This window comes from Nuphar pumila, chromosome 3 (genome assembly GCF_984573655.1).
Source record: "Nuphar pumila chromosome 3, dmNupPumi1.hap1.1, whole genome shotgun sequence".
NCBI classification, from domain to species: Eukaryota; Viridiplantae; Streptophyta; class Magnoliopsida; order Nymphaeales; family Nymphaeaceae; genus Nuphar; species Nuphar pumila.
In genome coordinates, this window is record NC_143251.1 from 11,006,491 (window position 1) to 11,025,081 (window position 18,591).

Sequence of the window (18,591 nt, forward strand, 5' to 3'; positions counted from 1 at the left end):
GCTGTCATTACAGGGCAGCACAATTGTCTTGGCCGACCCTGTACCAGCTTAACAAACAGCCTCATATGGTTCAGACAAAGCCTTCAAGATAGTTTGACACCCATTTGATTGCTCAGACAAAAATGCGTAGAACAGTCCTGTCTGAACACTACTGGCCGAGCACAGAGGTGTTTTGGACAAGTCAAGTTTTTTGTCCTAGGTGTTCCATTTTTTTTTTTAAATTTTTATTATTTGTTATTTTTTGTCCCAAGTGTTCCAGATACCAAAGCTTCAGGGGAAGGGGTGAAACACCTAGACAATATTTTATTATTTTTTTTATAATATTTTGCTTTTAATAATATTTCAATAGCCAATGTACTTTTATATATTATACAAAGATTATAAAAAAAAATCAATCAATTAAATCATAAAAAATCATGCCCTCGTATCATATTTACCAAACAAAAATTTCAAATCATATCTCCAACTCGTATCAAGTCGCGTTTCGTGTCCGGTGTCTTTGTGACAAATGCGTGCAAGCTTGCACAAAAATTGGTCCCAGTTGACTTGGCCTTAGAAATTAGAAGACCCGACTCACAACATCGCGTTAACGGATATGCTGAGCCTGAGGACGGTGTGCTGCTCCTCCTCTCCCTTGAAGCGCCCCAACCGCCCCCTCCCGATGCGCCGCTCCGTCCGAATCGCCGTCGTCGGAGACGTTGTGAGTCGCTAATCCCCTCCCCTTCTCCACAAACTAAGCGCTCCTTTGTTATTTTCGTTGCTCTCTTTACGTGCTTTTGTTACTTCTCTGCTGGCCTCTGTCACAGTTGGAATCTTGCATAGCGTTTTTTTGTGTGCCTTTATCTTTTATTCTCAGAAATCAATTTTGTTTATTTCACCAAAGATTGGTCATCTTTGCCCTATGTCAAATATCAATGTATGGTTGGACTTGAGAGTTTTAGGGGGTATAGATAAGTTTAGTCGGTGGGTGGAAGGAGAAGAACTAGCCGGTGTTTTTGGACGCACCTACTAATTTTTCGGAAAATTAGGATGAGTCGGGAAATTGGGTTGTTGAGTGCCAAGTCCTGGTTTTTCTTACTTTTCTGGGATCGAAAAGTCGGATTCTTGAACTTGGGGATCAAGTGGATGTGTTGGGGTTGTTTCACAGATCATGGGATTTTGACCTGCCACGGTTTTGCGTCGGAGTTTGGTGCATGGAATCTGGCCATTTCTGGCAATTTGGTTTTCCGGCAAATTCCAGATAGTGACCATCAATCCTAACGCGGTTGGCTGGAAATTTGGTCGGGAATCTGAAGTTCAGAAAATCCAATAAGCTTCGCTGCCATCTTTTTCTTCCCTAGAACATATGATGTATCATGAAAATGATTGTTCATATTCCTTAAGGATCTAACAGAGGTGCCACCGTAAATTGGTGCAAATTCTCTCGAAATTATCTTAATTCACCCAACCTGCCAAGCTTGATCGGTAACGACCAAATCTCTTGCAAGCGACCTAAAGTGTGTTGCCTCCTTAACTGCACAGAATGCATTATGACAACTGTAGATTTTCATGAGGTGTTTGAGAGACAATGCAAAAGCTAATTCGTCGGTGATGATTGTTGATGCTTGCTCACAATATCCTAAAAACATCATTGAGAAAAGTGGGATAATGTTTGAAATGTCACGACATCTTTTCGTTGTCCATTATTTCCTATTTAAAAGATTTGCCTATTTTTTTAATCTGTTGTAATTTAAGAAACATGTAATATTAAAAGTACATCAATATAGTTATTTTTGCGTTTTCACAATGTATCTAATTTTTCACTTGCTCAAACTCCCCAGAAAAATGACTAATTAAAATTCTTCCAAGAGAATGTTTGCGTAAAAAACTCTCCAAACGCTGTTGGTGAGTATGATCAAATGTTAGAGTTCATTTTTGGAAGTGTTAGAGATAGATGTTTTGTTGAGGTTCTGTCTTTTGTAATATAAGACCATATTGTACTTCTTTTTACTTATCAGGGGTATTTTTGCAAAACAAAATTATTCACAGCATCATAGATCTTCTTCCTGGTTGGTTGATCTCGTTATTTGTTCTCCTTCTTTTCTTTAACCCTAATCCTATATTCTTTCTTTCCTTAAATGTTATTTTGATTTTATATCCCTGTTCTTTTTTTTCTTTGTTCTATTCCTTCTTCTTCTTCTAAAACTTTTCAGATCCGATATTTTTCATGTCAATCATGTTCCTGGTATATCATTCTTGTTTCTCGTCTACCTCTTTTTCTTGTTTTTTTTTCATATTATCAATATATTATCTTATTGCTTGTGTTGGGTCATCCCTTATTTTGTTTTATCATCTTTCTATAGTTTTGCTGATTTAAAAAAAAAGGAGAATCGTCTGCCCTATTTCAGAAAAAAAGGAAGAAAAGGAAAGGTCTAAAAAAAGGCCTCTTTTTATTAAAAAAAAGGAAAAGGAGGAAGGAAAGGTCCTCGATTTTGTGAGAACATATAAACATCCTCACTTTGAGAAAAAAATTAATGGAGATTTTGAGAAAAAATACAATGGAGGAGGAAGAAAGATCATTTGTCATTTTGTAATGAACTACCATGTAAAACCAGAATGCCCAAAACTCAAAAGAAAGGTGGCCACGGTGAGTGAAGAGTCACTCAAACGAGAAGAATCAAGCAAAAGAAGTGACCTCAAAGACTTGACGATCGCTCAACTAACGGAGGCCATTTCACAATACCTAAAAGCCACCCATCTACATCCGGTGCCACCATGTCTACCTCTTTCCCTCTAGGTAATGTTAAAAATGTAAATGTATACATATGTATATATTGTCATATGTAATATAATTAAGAATAGTAACTAGGACTAGTCTCTTTAAGTTTTTTCATTTTTTTGGTTGTATTTGAACTAGTCAACACATGTTGACTAGTCAACCTAAGGAAATGTTGGAGTCCCAACAACTCTCTATGGCTTCATTCACTTGTGTATATATATGGGGCAAAGCCCCACTACAATGTAATTTATCTTGCATATGTTAGATAAATAAAATCATTATTTTTTATCTCTTGTTTTTATTTCCCTTTAGTGGGAGTTTACGAGTGAACCCATTTGTGGTTCTTTGAGTATTCATTTTGATATTGGTGAAACTCTCTTTGAGTGTCCACTCTTGGTGATTGAGTGAACATCTATGAAGGAACTCATTTCCTTATGGTATCAGAGCTTGGTGATCAAGCTGAAATTATTTTTGGTACATTGGAAAGCATATCACTTCAAATTTGAATGTGTTGAAGCTATCTTGCAATTCTTATTCAAGTGCTAGTAAGATCGTGAATGTTTTTCAAGTAATAGATTGGTGGTGTTTACGTGAAAAAGGAGTGTTCGTGCTCTTGATCGGCTTGGTGGTGGAGTTCTCGTGATTTTCCACCCTTGCTCTTGTTCTCTCTATACTTTCCCTCATTCTTTCTAGTTTTTTTTCTTTACCTTTACCCTTGTAAAATAGATGACAATGAAAATGTCACCATAAAACCCATCAAGCTCACTGATTCAAACTATATAACATGGGCTTCAATTATTAAGCATCTCATATGGGGAAAAGGGTTATGGGGATTAGTGGATAGGACCGATCCGAAACCCAAACTAATTCTTACCAAAGTAGAAGGTGAAAATAGGCACCACTTACTAAGGTTGAGAAAAATAAGACAATGACCACTTATGAGAAGAAGTAGAAGGAATGGAGAATGGGACATGCCAAGATTATGTCTTGACTCATTAGTAGCATTGACATTAAGAAGTGTTCAAGTCTTGCTAAATTCGAACATGCAAACAATACATGAGATTATCTTAAGAGAATGTATTCTCTTAAAGATATTGCGCATGTGTGAAACATGTAAGATAAGATACAAAATACGGTTCATGGAGACAAAAGCATTAGAGAATACTATAATAGTTTGTCTGAACTATGAGAAAAATTTTCACTTCTTGAACCAAAGTAGCATTGTCCGGAAGACATAGAACTCTGTCAAAATCAAATAAACGCAAAACATTTTTACCAATTTATTAATGGGTTGAGATCAGAGTTTGAATCCATAAAATCCACTCTTCTTCGTCAAGGAAAAGTCCCTTCGATAGAAGACACTATAGAAGAATTAAGTATGGAGGAGAATAAGCTTAAAAGATGAATCTCTAAGAGTGATGATGACTCAATTCTAGCCGTATCTAGACCCAAAAACTACGTTCGCCACTACACTATAGAAGGCCAAATGATGAGAAGCAAGGCAATGAGAATGAAATAAAGAAAGTTATTTGCTACTATTGTCGTGAAACGGGACATATGAAAAGATATTGTCCTAAATTGAAGAAACCCTATGAGAAGAAGGTTACCTCTGTTGGACCTCCACAAGAGTCAAGTGATGTAAAAATCTCACAAGATTCATCTATTGGAAACATGCCCTTGACACAATTAGTGGAGGCTCTTGAACCTTTACTTAAAGGAGTATCTCATCCACTGGAGCCGTCTCTTCCTTTAGCTTCTCCGATCTCGGTAAATCTCTTTGGATTCTTAACTCATGTGTCTCTTTTCATATGATACGAAATGGTGATATGTTATCTGAATGTTATAACTCAAGTGAGTCAAATGTTTTCACTGTCGATGGAACATCTCTTGAGATAAAAGGAATATAAAATTTTGAAAACATTTTTCAAAATTCAAAAAGATTTTTTATTCAAAAAATTAGATATATTCCTAAATTAAACTTAAATATTTTATTTGTTTCTCAATTATCTGACCATGAATGTAATGTTTCCTTCTCTCGTGGTTCTCGAGTGCAAGATTGCTAGTTAGGGAAGTTGATTGGGGAAGGCCACGGAGGAGGCTTGTACTTAGATTTTTTGGAAATACCCAAGAATACATTTTGTTGCAATGTTCAGAAATTGGATTTGGATCTATGACATAAGAGATTTGGTTATCTTAGTATATCCAAGATTCAGTTTTTTCTAAAGATGATTTTTTTTTTTGTAATTTTGAAAATTTTATATGTGAAAATTGTATTCTTAGCAAAATGAAGAGATTACCATTTCAAGAAAGAACCTTTGTTTCTTTCCGACCACTTGAGTTAATACATTTGGATGTGTGGGACCTAACACCTGTTATATCAAAGAGTGATTTTATGTATTATGTAATTTTTGTAGATGATTTTACGAAACACAATTGAATTTATTTCTTTAAATACAAGTATGAAGTTTTCTTACATTTTCAAATATTTCACAATTTGGTCAAAAAACAATTCAAGAATGATATTTCCATCTTTCACACTGATTCAGGAGGAGAGTTTTTATCAAAAGAATTTAAAGATTACCTAGACCTATACAGTATCACAGATAAAAAATCTTGTCTTTGTACCCCTCAACAAAATGATTTAACTGAAAGGAAACATAGGCATATTATAGAAACAACAAGAACTTTACTCATTACAAACCAAGTACCTAAAGATTTTTAGGCTGAAGCCATATTAATTACAGTTTATCTTATTAATAGATGCCATCTTCTTTGAAAAACTCATCTCTTGTTGAAAAACTCATCTCCTGTTGAAAAACTTTTCAAACAAGTCCCAGATTTAGATTGAGAGTTTTTTGATGTAAGTGTTTTATTTTTATAGACAAAATTGACAAACTCTCTCTTCGTGTTATTCCTTGTATCTTTTTAGGATATGCAAATAATAAAAAAAGCTATAGATGTTTTGACTTTAAAATTAAAAGGTTATATGTTTTAAGAAATGTATCCTTTTTAGAAAAGAAAGTTTTTTTGAAATAGAGAAAACTAAAAAAATAAATGATTTTTCTTTTCTGTTGGATTTAATTCCAAAGATTGGTGATTGTGATATTGATGACGATCAGGAAGTTAAAAGTGATATGATAAGTGAAGAACAATCTTATAAGGATCAAGATTGCATCTAATATTTCAGGCGTGGTAATTCTGAACATCCATATGCTCTTGAAAAGTATAGCAATGATAAAAACTGGGTAGAAATACAAACCAGAACGTCATTTAGAGTATAAAAAATCCCTGAAAAATTTGTGTCCTATGAGTCATTTTCGCCTAAGTATTCTATGTAGAACCTTCCAACTATGATGAAGCAAATAAACATCCTGAGTGGGTAGAAGCTATGAGAGTGAAATTAGATTGCTTAAAAAAGGCGAATATTGTCCAAGACATTCCCCCAAGAAAGAAACTTATAGGTTGTCGATGGGTATATATGGTTAAAACCAAGAGTGATGAAACTCTTAAACAATATAAAGTCACATTAGCTGCCAAAGGATATTCCCAAGAGTATATAATAGATTATGAGGAAACCTTTGCTTAAGTTGCTAAAATGACCACAATTAAGACCTTAACAGCCCTTGCTTTTGTGAAGAGATGGCATATATATCAAATGGATGTTAAAAATGTTTTCCTTAATGAAAACTTGGTTTAAGAAGTTTATATGGAAAGACCGCCTGACATAGTTATCCCTAAAGGAAAAGCTTTTTGCTTTGACAAGGCCTTGCATGGTCTTAAACAAGTAACAAAGGCTTGGTATGACAGATTTAGTCAAGTTATGCTTGATGTTGGATTTCAATCTTGTTTGACTGACACAATTTTGTTTGTTAAGATTTCTGATGTAGGTATTATTATACTTCTCCTCTACGTAGACGATATGGTAGTGATAAACAAGGAGTTGAATACATTAAAAAGCCTCTCAAAACCATGGTTGCCAGTTGAGGAAGCAGGAGCGGGAAGCGATACGAGAAGCGGGAGCGGGAAGCGAGGCACTTTCAAAATTTTAGGAAGCGGGGAAGCGTGGGACCACTTAGGACCGATTCGGGAAGTGTCTCGGAAGCGACCTAGGAAGCGTCTCGGAAGCGAGGGGGAAGCGAAAAAAATAAAAATAAAAAATACAAAAAATTGAAAAAAACAAGGGAAGCGTGGGGGAAGTGAGGGGGAAGCGTGATGGGAAGCGCGCTTCCCATTAAAGGGAAGCGCGTCCCCCATTAAAGGGAAACACGTCCCCCATTAAAGGGAAGCGCGCTTCCCAAAAAAGGGGGACGCTTTCCCCCACGCTTCGGAAGCGCGCTTCCCCTTTTAGCTAGGCGCTTCCGGTAACCCTGCTCAAAACACATTTTGAAATGACTGGTTTGAGTTTTTAAAATTTTTTCTTGGAATAAAAGTTGTTTATTCTTCTAGAGATTATTTGCTAACTCAATCCAAGTTTGCTTTAGATATTGTTGTCAGGTTTGGTATCTCAGCTAAGAAGGTTGACACTCCCAAAATTGTCAGTGAAAATAAAGATTGATGATGGGGAACCACTTGAAAATCCAACACTATGTATACAACTTATCGGGGCACTATCATATCTCTCAATTACGAGACTTGATATTATGTACGCAATTCAGCATGCTCCTACCACAATTCATATGAGAACAATTTTGCGTATTATTTGATATATCAAAACTTTCATTTTTCAGGGACTTTTCTTGTCTGCTTCTCTATCCTTATATTTAATTGCTTATACTGATGCTGACTGGGGAGGTGATCCAAATAACCGACACTCAACCACTGTTTTTTGTGTATTTTTAGGTGAATAATTGATTTCTTGAAGGTGCAAGAAACAACAAAAAGTTTCTCTTTCTTCAACTGAAGCAGAATACCGAGCCATGACTACAACCACTATGGAGGTGGTCTGACTAAGGAGATTGTTGACTGACATAGGTGTTCAGAGTAAAGGAGCATCACAACTATGCAGTGACAGCAAAAGTTCCATCTACATTGTCAACAACTAGACCTTTCACGAACAAACCAAACATATTGAGATGAACTGTCGCTATGTACGAGAGGAATTCCTACACGACACTAGTGATCTTCCTTATGTTACTTTAGAATATCAATTGGTGGATTTCTTTACCAAAGCTCTGCTGCTCCTAGATTTTACTTCCTCTTAGACAAACTTTTGGTTATCCAACCGTAAGTTTGATAGAGAGTGTTAAAAATATAAATGTATATATATATATATATTGTCGTATATAATGTAACTAGGAATAGTCTCTTTAGGTTTCTTTATTTTTTTGGTTGTATTTGAACTAGTTAACACATGTTGACTAGTCAACATAGGGAACCATTGGGGTCCCAACCACTCTCTATGGCCTCCTTCACTTGTGTATAAATATGGGGCAAAGCCCCACTACAATGTAATACATCTTGCATATGTTGAGATAAATAAAATCATTATTTTTATCTCTTGTTTTTATTTGGTGGAACTCTCTTGAGTGTCCACTCTTGGTGATTGAGTAAACATCTTAGAAGGAATTCATTTCCTTACAGGTAAGTCATCTTGAATTTTTGATTCGAAGCAAGGTTGTTTGTATCATGCTGTATTGTACGATACAATACAATACTTTTAGGGTTTACAATATGATACACACTCGTATTGGGTGTATTGTACGATACACCCCTGTAGCGTGCAATATCATACGATACATGGTGTATCATATGATACGGGTGCCACACACTTAAAAAGGATCTGAAACTCAATTTTTTTTTTGTTTTGGGTTTAAAAGGCCTCTTGAGGGCTGAGTTCTCCATTTGTCTAGAGGATGTTAGAAGGGAACCTACACACCTTAGGTTCCGTGAGATCGATTTAGGGGCCGATTCGTACGCAAGGGAGAGGGCTTTTGCGATTTTCTTAAGTGCATTTCTACTATTTTTTCACTAAAGAAAGTGGGTTAAGGTAAAAAATCCCTATTCTTTGCTTCTTATTGAGTGTTTTTGGGGGAAGTGACATAAGAGGATCCATCATGGCATTAGGGCACTTAAGTAATGAGTGAAAATCGATTAAAAATCAAGTGCCACTATTGTCAAATTTCTTTTTCGGGTAGTATCTCTTGGTTGAAGTATCATAATGTACAAGCGTGCACGTCAAGGAAATTGTTGGATATCGTAAAATGACAATGCCAACAATTACTTGATGATCTGAGAGAAAAAACACAAGAAAGAGAGATGAATGTGGCAAAAATGAGGTATGCGGAGCCCTGAGAGGCTATGTCACATGGGTGCGGGCGCGGGTGCGGGGATTCGGCACTTCCAAAAAACCCGGGTGTGGGGGTGCGGTAGGGGCAAAAATGTAAAATATATATATATATATATATATATATATATATATATATATATATATATATATATATATATATATATATATATATATATATATAAAGGGGGTCGGGGGAACACACGGTTTTTTTCAAATTTCACTGCACGATAGCACAAGCAAGGCTACCACCATCATGGAGAGAGAAAATCCCTTACGAAAAAAAGGATTAGCTGTCAGCTGCTGACAGAACAGCTGCTATCAGCAGCTGACAGACAGCTGCTGCAGCTGACAGAGAACTGCTGTCAGCAGAAATTTTTTTAAAAAAAATTAAAAAAAATTTCGCAGCCCATTTCATAGGGCAAATTTTAAAAAAAAAATCCAAAAAAAAAATGGACCTAAATGATCCTGGGTGCGGTCAATGCACCCAGGATCGGGTTGACTGCACCCGGTGCCGCACCCGCACCCGCGTCGACGTTGGTGTGGCACCCTGCTAGCCGAATCCCTGTGACATAGCTGAGAGGATGTCTATTATGAAGATAAACTCTTTACTTCTGATCTTACAACCATATCATAGGATCAAAAGTATGAAGTTCTACAGTGAAGGAAAAGGTGTGGCTAGAGCCAGTAGTAGTGCTGCTTGCACAAAAAAAAAAGAAAGAAGAGGAGGACCAGGAGGTAGAGCTAGAGGCTCTATTAGGAGTTTTTTTCCGCCTAGGATTGCCCCTTGAATGCAGCCTAACATTCTTACTACGATGACTCCTTAACATTTAGTTGAGCAGACGGATGTCACGGTTGGGAGATGGTTCTATGATGCTTGCATTCATTTCAATGCGGCAAATTCCTTTCATTTTCAAGCTATGACAGATGCCATAAACAATATCGAGCTTGGATATAAAATACCTTCATATTATGCTTTTGAGAGAAAAAAAATTTAGATACTAATGTGAAAGAAGTGAAGGCATATCATGATGAGATGAGGCAGTCATGGAAAGAAATTGAGTGTAGCATCATGGCAAATGGGTGGATAGACAAAAAGTTAAGGACCCTGATAAATTTTCTTGTCTATTGCTCCAAAGAGACTGTTTTTGAAATCAATTGATTTGTCTGATATGCCCAAGACAGGAAATGTATTGTTGAGGCTTTTTGACCAGGTTGTGAAAGAGGTTCAAGCTCAAAACATTATAAAGTTCATTACTGATAATGCAATAAATTATATGACAAGTAAAGAATTGACAGAAAATTTTAGGTCATTCTTTTGGACCCTGTGTGCTGCCCATTGCATAGACCTCATGCTTGAGGACATTAACAACATGGATGAGGTACATCAGACAGTTGAATGCTGAAAAGAAATACTAAATTTATTTAAAATCATGCATAGGTTTTGAGCCTAATGAGAAAGTACACTGGTGGTGCTAAGTTGATTCATAGTGCAGTTACTAGATTTGCTATAAATGTTTTGACAATACAAAGTCTAGTAAGAATAGAGCTGCACTAAAAAAATTATTTTCATCAGATAAGTGAAATGCGTATCCCCATGCACAAAAAACAAAAGCCCAAAGAAATTATAAATATTGCATTCAGAAATGAATTCTGGGATTCATGCATAAAGTTGCTGGGAGTAATTATACCTTTAGTAAAGGTGTTTCGATTGGTTGACAGTTAAGACAAACCAACTATGGGTTATCTCTATGAGGCCATGGATAAGGCAAAAGAGGCCATTAGAGATAATTTGAATGAGAAGAAAAAATTGTATATACATATATAAAACATTATTGATCATAGGTGGACTGAACAACTTCATCAACCTCTTCATGCACATATTATTTAAATCTTGCATTTAGATACTCCCTTACGTTTAAAATAGATATGAAAGTCAACAAGAGATTTTTGGATTGCATCGAAATGTTGAACCCTAATTATAGCATTTAATATCAAATTCATAAGGAAATAGAAACTTATGATAATGCATTGTATGATATGGGGAGACCTGCAACAGTGCAAAACTGTGCCATGATGCATCCAAGTAATTTATTTTGTCTATTTCAATTTTAATTTCAAATTGTTATTTAGTTATGTTGTTTTGTATGATTGTATATCTGTTATTGTCTTATTGATTTCTCATTTTTTTTTTGTTTTTTTTTTTCGAATATGTGGTGGGCCAGGTTTGGAAGTGATGTTCCAAATTTGAGAGCTTTTGCTGTTCACATTCTTAGCCAAACATGTAGTCCAAGTGGATTCAAGAGAAACTGGAGGGTCTTTGAGCAAATCCATACCAAAAGAAGAAATAGATTGGATCACAAAAAACTCATTGACCTCGTCTACATTCGCTACAACTTCCGACTAAGGTAGAGATATATAAAATTATAAAGTTTATTTATCATTTTCATTCAAAACCCAATTAATTTTAACTTTTTCGTATTTTCTTTTTAGGCAAATCAAAAAGTTATTAGCAAGGAGGCCCAAAAAACAATTTGATCCCATCAGTTTGAAATATTTTGATTAATTAGATGCATGGGTTGAAGAAGAAACAAACACTCTTTTGAATGAAGAAGATATTCAGTGGATTAACATATAAGGAATATAAGAGGTAGATGATGAAGACCTCAAGTATCTTGGAGACAGTGTGGATGTTGAAGGAGGAGAAAAAAAAGATGATTATGATTATGATTATGATTATGATTATGATTATGATTATGATTATGATTATTGAGGTATCATGTAATATGTTTTAAAAAAACTTGGTTATTTAACACTTAATTATTCATAAACTTGATTATTTTATTTTTGTTTCTTTGTATTGTTCTTGTGAGATATGCATGCAATATTATGTATGATTCTATATTAGTTGATGTTTGATATGTCTTATGAGGCTCATAGAGACAACTGTTTCATATGTGATTTTATGGTTGTATTTTGTGCAATTCTTCATTGTTTTATGTGATATTTTTTTTTTTTCGAATTTTTGCTATTTTTTTAGATTTTTTTTATTAAAAATTTATGATACGATATGGTGTTACTATGGACCTGACCAGTATGGGTAACAATTAGATACTTGCAACCTTGATTCAGAGGCTTCATTTCATATGACACCTAATGTGTCTTTACTTTCCGATTGCACAAATTCATATTTTTCATGTGTGCCAACCATGGATGAAACATATCTAAATGTGAAAAATGTAGGAAATTTGAAAAACTTTTTAAAAGATTTAAAAAGTTTTTTTTTTCAAATGTTAGAGTCATTCCAAAACTTAATTTAAACCTTTTTTCGGTTTCTCAAATTTTCGATTCTGGGTGTGAGGTTTTCTTCTCATCTAAGGCTTGTTGGGTGTAGGATCTAGGCCTTTTGATGATTCATAATATGACTATTAATTCCAATGGGTCAAATCCAAGATAAAGAACTAGGTAAATATGGCCAGAAATTATACTTTAGTTTTGCAAAGAACCTGCTAGCCATGAGGTGTCCTCTTCTGGAAGCTTCTTTATTAAGAGCTACTTTGCAAGGAGGAATGTTCATATCCCACTTTGCCATCTTAATAAATAACTGAGCACCATCTTCCTGACAAGATTGGCCTCGGGATGCATGTCCTGCAGTTCACACAATAAAGGAAGAGAAAACGAGAAAGAGAGATAGAGAAAATAAGGGTCGTGTATTTCTTTTAGGTCATGCCCTTTCTTATATGATGCTGTGAATAATTTTGTTTTACAAAAATACCCCTGATAAGTAAAAAGAAATACAACATGGTCTTATGTTAGAAAAGATAGAAATACCCTCAACAAAATATCTATTTCTAGCATGCACCCTCAAACTGTACATGGGTGGTTTAAGATCATGGACAGTTGGATCTTGAGTTGCCAATGCCCAATGCTGGAAGAGGCTTAGTGAAAAGATCTGCAATCTGGTCTTCTCCTCTGACAAATAAGAGCTGAATTTCTTGACTTTCAACCTTCTCACATGTTGGTCCAACACTACATGTTTCATCTAGCAATGACAACTGCACTCCAATTGTCACAAAAAAACAACAATCTACTAATTGGCTGATGGAACAAAGTGACAAATCCATAAAACTTCTATTGAAACTGAAATGAAGTAATAACAAAAACAAACAAATGTAACCAAGGGCTACAAGAGAGCATAAATACACAAAGACCACTAATGGGTCAAATACAATCTCACAATAGAGAAAATCACCAAATAAAAATCACACGAGGCACAATATAAAAAATGCAAGTTGTATTGGATCACAAATATGCTTTGAAAAACATACATAACAACATGGAGAATGACCCTATTTTTAGAGCTAAGAAGGAGCTAAGGGAGGCAGCCTAACTATTCATTGGTCTGCCTCCAATAGTCATATTTATGACCGTTGGGAGCAGTTCGACGACTAGTTGTATTGCCCCAACAATCGTATTGACTGAAATAATAAAAAAATAAAAAAAATAAAAAATACAAAACAGCCCACTAGTCTGTCCCTATTACAACATGAAAAATACCAAAATACCCCTGATATATATATATATATATATATATATATATATATACCTGATATATATATTCATATATATAATCATATTTTAACACTCCTCAAATTTGCGGTGAGATCACCAAAAGTTTGTTAAGGAGAAAAAGGAATTGTGGCAAAGGAAGTGTTTTAGTGAAAAGATCTGGAATCTGAAATCCAGACGGTACATATGGTAAATCAATAGTTCCCTTCAGGTGTTTTTCTCAAACATAGTGACAATCCATTTCAATGTGCTTTGTTCGTTCATGAAATGTATAATTACTGGTAATATATATGGCACTTTTATTATTCATCATAGTTTTAAAGATTCCAAGACATAAACTCCAATATCTTTAAGCAAAGACCTTAGCCACACAACCTCAGTTGTTGTAGTCATCACCCTGTATTCAGCTTCTGTGGAGGACACCACCACCTTCTGTTGCTTTTTACATCTTCAGGATATAAGGGAATCACCTAAGAATACACAAAAACCTCCTCCCCAGTCAGAGTCAGCATATGCAATAAGATTTAATGCTGAGGAAGAAGATAAAAAAACCCTTTAATATTGTATTTTTAATGTATCAGACTATTCTTAACACAACACTTGTGAACCAAAGTTGGCGCATGCTAAAATTGACTTGTAGTATAAACTGCATGCGCAATATCCGGTCTAGTAATAAAAAAATACATTAGCGATCCAATAAGTTGTCTATAAGGTGTTGGGTCATCCAACAGGACTCATTCATCTCTCATTTTAGCATTGATAACTTTTGAAGAGTCAACATGCTTTTCATATGTGATTCCTGAACGGGCAACAATATCAGTTGCAAACTTTATCTGAGATAAGATTATCCTCTTGGTGAATAGGATACTTCAATACCTAAGAATTATCTCAAGAAACTAAGGTCAGTCATATCAAAAATTTCTTAAGCATACCTTTAATTTCTTCAACTCTTTTCTTATCACTCTCAGTGATGATCATATCATCAACATAAAAGAGTAGAATAACAAGTGTAAAACCTATAGATCTTACAAAAAGAGCAGTGTCAGTATAACATGATTTAAAACCAAGATTTAACATAGTTCTACTAAACCGATCATACCATGTTTAGGGGTTTATTTAAGCCCATATAAAGCTTTATGAAAGCAGAGAACCATACATTTCTCAATACTTAGAATAAGGGAAGGATCCATGTGGACTTTTTCATTTAAATTACCATTTAAAAAGACATTTTTAACAACTAACTAGTATATGGGTCAATTCATAATGGATGCTACAACAACTAGGGCCCTAACAATGGTCATACGAGCTACCGGGGCAAAGGTCTCCTCATAATATATACCATATTCCTTAGAGTGTTCTTTTGCAACTAACCTACCTTGTATCTATCTAGTGATCCATCACTCTTAGTTTTAATTTTAAAAACCCACCTACATCCTAGTCTTTTTTTCCTTAGGAAGAGGTTGAATTTTCCAAGTACTAGCTATATGTAATGCTTCTAGTTCTAAGTTCATTGCATCAACCCATTCTTTTATGTCTTTGGCTTCATTATAACTTGCTCATGATATGAATGTATGGTTAAAAGAAATGTCCTATAATGAGGAGAAAATGATTCATAAGAGACAAACTTATTTGGTGGTATAGATATCTGTTTAGATCTCCTAAGACTAAGTTCATCTATTTTGAGTGATTTACTATATTTATTGAGTGCACATGGATGCTCCCCATCACCACGTCTAGAGTAATGTATAAGTTCATGAGTAGGTTTTCTACCATCTCTTGGTTTATTACTCGGTTCCTCATCAATACTACAATTATCATCAACATTCTCAATAGAATCATCAACTAAAATATTTTATTTGGGCAATAAATCAAACAAGAAAGCATAATCGCATTCTCCCTTAGATTCTTGAAGATCAAATCATTTTTCTTTCTCAAGGAAAGTAACATTCCTTGAGACATAAAGTTTATCATTTTTCAAGTCATAACATTGATAGCCTTTTTGGTTATCGGCATATCCAAAAAATATACATTCAATGGCTTTGGGGAAGTGTTTATCATGTTTTTCAAGAAGAATAAAGCGCTTGCATAAAAAAACCCTTAATCTTTTCAAGTACAAACTAATTTTGAAAAGTTTTTCAATTGGAAACTTGTTTTTTAAAATTTGATAAGGCATTCTATTTATCAAATAAACCACAATGAGAGCAACTTCAGCCCAAAATCTTTTTGGAACTCTTTTTGAAATAAGTAATGTCCTAGTAGTCTAAACAATATGACAATGATTTCTTTCGACAACACTATTTTTGTTGAGGAGTTCTAGGACAAGATTTTTGGTGAACAATAGATGTGTTTTTAGATAAGTTTAAAATTCATTTGAGAGAAATTCTCTCCCTAAATCAGAGCAGAAGATCTCAGTATTTGTCTTAAATGGATTTTTCACAAGATTATGAAAATCCCTAAAACATGCAAACACATCAGATTTGAATCTAAGGAAGTAAATCCAAGCATGTCTACTAAAATCATCTATAAATGTAACTTAATATGAGAATTCACCTTTAGACATAACGGGAGCAGGACCCCATACATCCAAATACATAAATTCAAAAGGTTCATTAGACAAAAAGGTTCTAGATTCAAAAGGTAACATTTTCATTTTTCCAAGTATACAATCATTACAAACAAAGTCTTTTTTCTTACAATATTTTTCCAAAATTGGAAAAAGAGATAATTTAGATATACTTGAATGTCCTAATCTTTTATGCCAAAGAAATAAGTCCATTTCGTGGGCATAGTTACAAAAAGATTTTTTAAAAATGCCTAATAAACTCAGCTGGGGTGTAACGCCCCAAATTTCAAACTTGCAAACCTTTTCAGAAAAACAGGCAAGAGACTAGAAATATCTCTTTCCTTCAGAGTTTGTTTATGAAATCAGCGGAAGATTTTTCTTTGATAAATCAGAAGGCAAGCTGACAACTTTGGGCACGTTAGCTAAAAGAACAAAAAACTCACAAGATTCAGATATCCCAAGGAAAATTTGATACAAACCCATAGCGTCCAGGACGTGAGTTAAGAGCAGGAAGAAGAAGTCTTGAAGCCATCTTGCAATCGCGCCATCGCCCGTAGAGTACCTAATTATCACCTGTACCCATAGAATGTGTTAGTTTCGCGAAAAACTAGTAGGTGCACAAAAGAGACTACAAGAAACTGAATTAAGTACATTTAATTCAATAGGTTACGCAACTTAAAGCAGATATGCTGTTAAACAGGTAAGCAATGCAAGCAGGTAAATAGTGCAAACGCGTAAGTAGTACAAGTGAATAAATAGTGCGAGCGAGTAAGCAGTGCAAACACGTAAGCAGTGCAAATGCGTAAGCAGTGCAAACAGTAAGCAGTTCACAGCAAGTAAGCAGTTCAAAGCAAGTAAGCAGTGCAACTGACAAACGCAACATACAATTCAATTGATCGTAGGCTGTGAACCACCACACAACTAGCTTGTTCTTGTTCCTAGAACGAGATCTCTGCATCTAATCACCATCAAGACATCGTTTGTCATCCACTACTCCTAACAAACGCTTTGTCCTAAACAACCTTAATCTATTCTCATCTCTCAATGTCTTACGCGGCTAACTGTCACCGGTTATGACTCACTAAGGCGTCATACTCTCAGAAAAGCTCACCCTTCCGTAGAAGGTCCAAAACATGATCACTAACTCAAATCACTATCGATCTGATTCTCACACCTGAGGCATGCATGTAATCATGCTAAAACAGAAAGCCGAAACTATGAATTCATAGTTGACTATCACAAACAATCTCAGAAGATCGTCACAGTTCACCATAACTTTTTATGGTAAGCAAAAACACAAGATCCACGTCGGATCGTTCGGTCCGAGAGATATACGACCTGACAAGGAATTACTGCCTAGAGGGTATACCTGATCTTGGACCATACACTTCCTCACAGGAGTTCACCGACTTCGCGGTTACCCGTTCGTGGACAGTGTACATCCTCACAGAGATTCTACCGCTCTAGCCGGGTCACCTGATCTTGATCATACATGCCCCCACAGCGAAACCTTTGGGAAGCGGGTCCCCAACAAATGCCATATCCAATGAAAATCATTGCGATACATGCATCAACACAAATGACCGTTCTGAGGGTCGATAGCTACTAATACAAACAACAAGATCAACGCCGGATCACGTGGTTTGGGAAATGTATAACCTCACAAGGAATTCCACCCTAGATGGTATACCTGGTCTTGGACCATACACTTCCTCACAGGAGTTCACCGTCTTTGCGGCTACCCGTTCGTGGACAGTGTACTTCCTCACAGAGAATCTACCACTCTAGCCGGGTACCTGGTCTTGATCATACACGCCCTCGCAGATAATCCTTTGGAGATCAGGTGCTCGACAGACACCCCACTCAGTGATACATGCATCAATAATTGACTGCTCTGAACCATTGACCGCCTCGGGGTCGGTAGCCACAATATGGGCACAAACATGCATATTAGCAATATGCATCGTATCACTTCACATAGAAGCATATAATCCTACGCATCCTGTTATTGCCACAAGGAATATTGCAATCCTCAAATAGGCCCTCAAAGCATGTGTAAACGACATATGAGAATGCACAGATATGGCAATTCAGTTGATTCTATGGGCGAAGGATAACTAACTCTACCCGTCAGTCAAACAAACAACTGAATAAGACAAGCACTCATAACAATGCTCGTAAAACATATAATTACCATAAAATGGCTCAGTCCATCAACAAGTAATTAAATTAATCGTAAGGCATAAACCATTACATCACAAGCTATTCATAAACAATCATACGACAACAGTTATATCACAATATGTAAGCAACTTATAAGACAAGCGACCACATCAATCCTAGTTGCCACCAGTTCGTAGATTACGAGCTGTATGCAATCACATCAATCATAAGAGATGCAAGCCAACAAGTGCTACG

General features: G+C 35.5%; 1 protein-coding gene across 2 annotated transcripts in view; it reads left to right on the forward strand.

The window, feature by feature from the left end:
- Positions 1-589: 589 nt before the first annotated feature.
- Positions 590-18,591, forward strand: part of LOC149841944 (uncharacterized) — a 49,982-nt gene continuing 31,980 nt past the window's right edge. For both annotated transcript variants that reach the window (XM_089998793.1, XM_089998794.1), the window contains exon 1: positions 590-700. In XM_089998793.1, the coding sequence (XP_089854919.1) occupies positions 596-700 (105 nt within the window). In that variant the 5' untranslated portion in view covers positions 590-595. The remainder of the gene's footprint in view (positions 701-18,591) is intronic.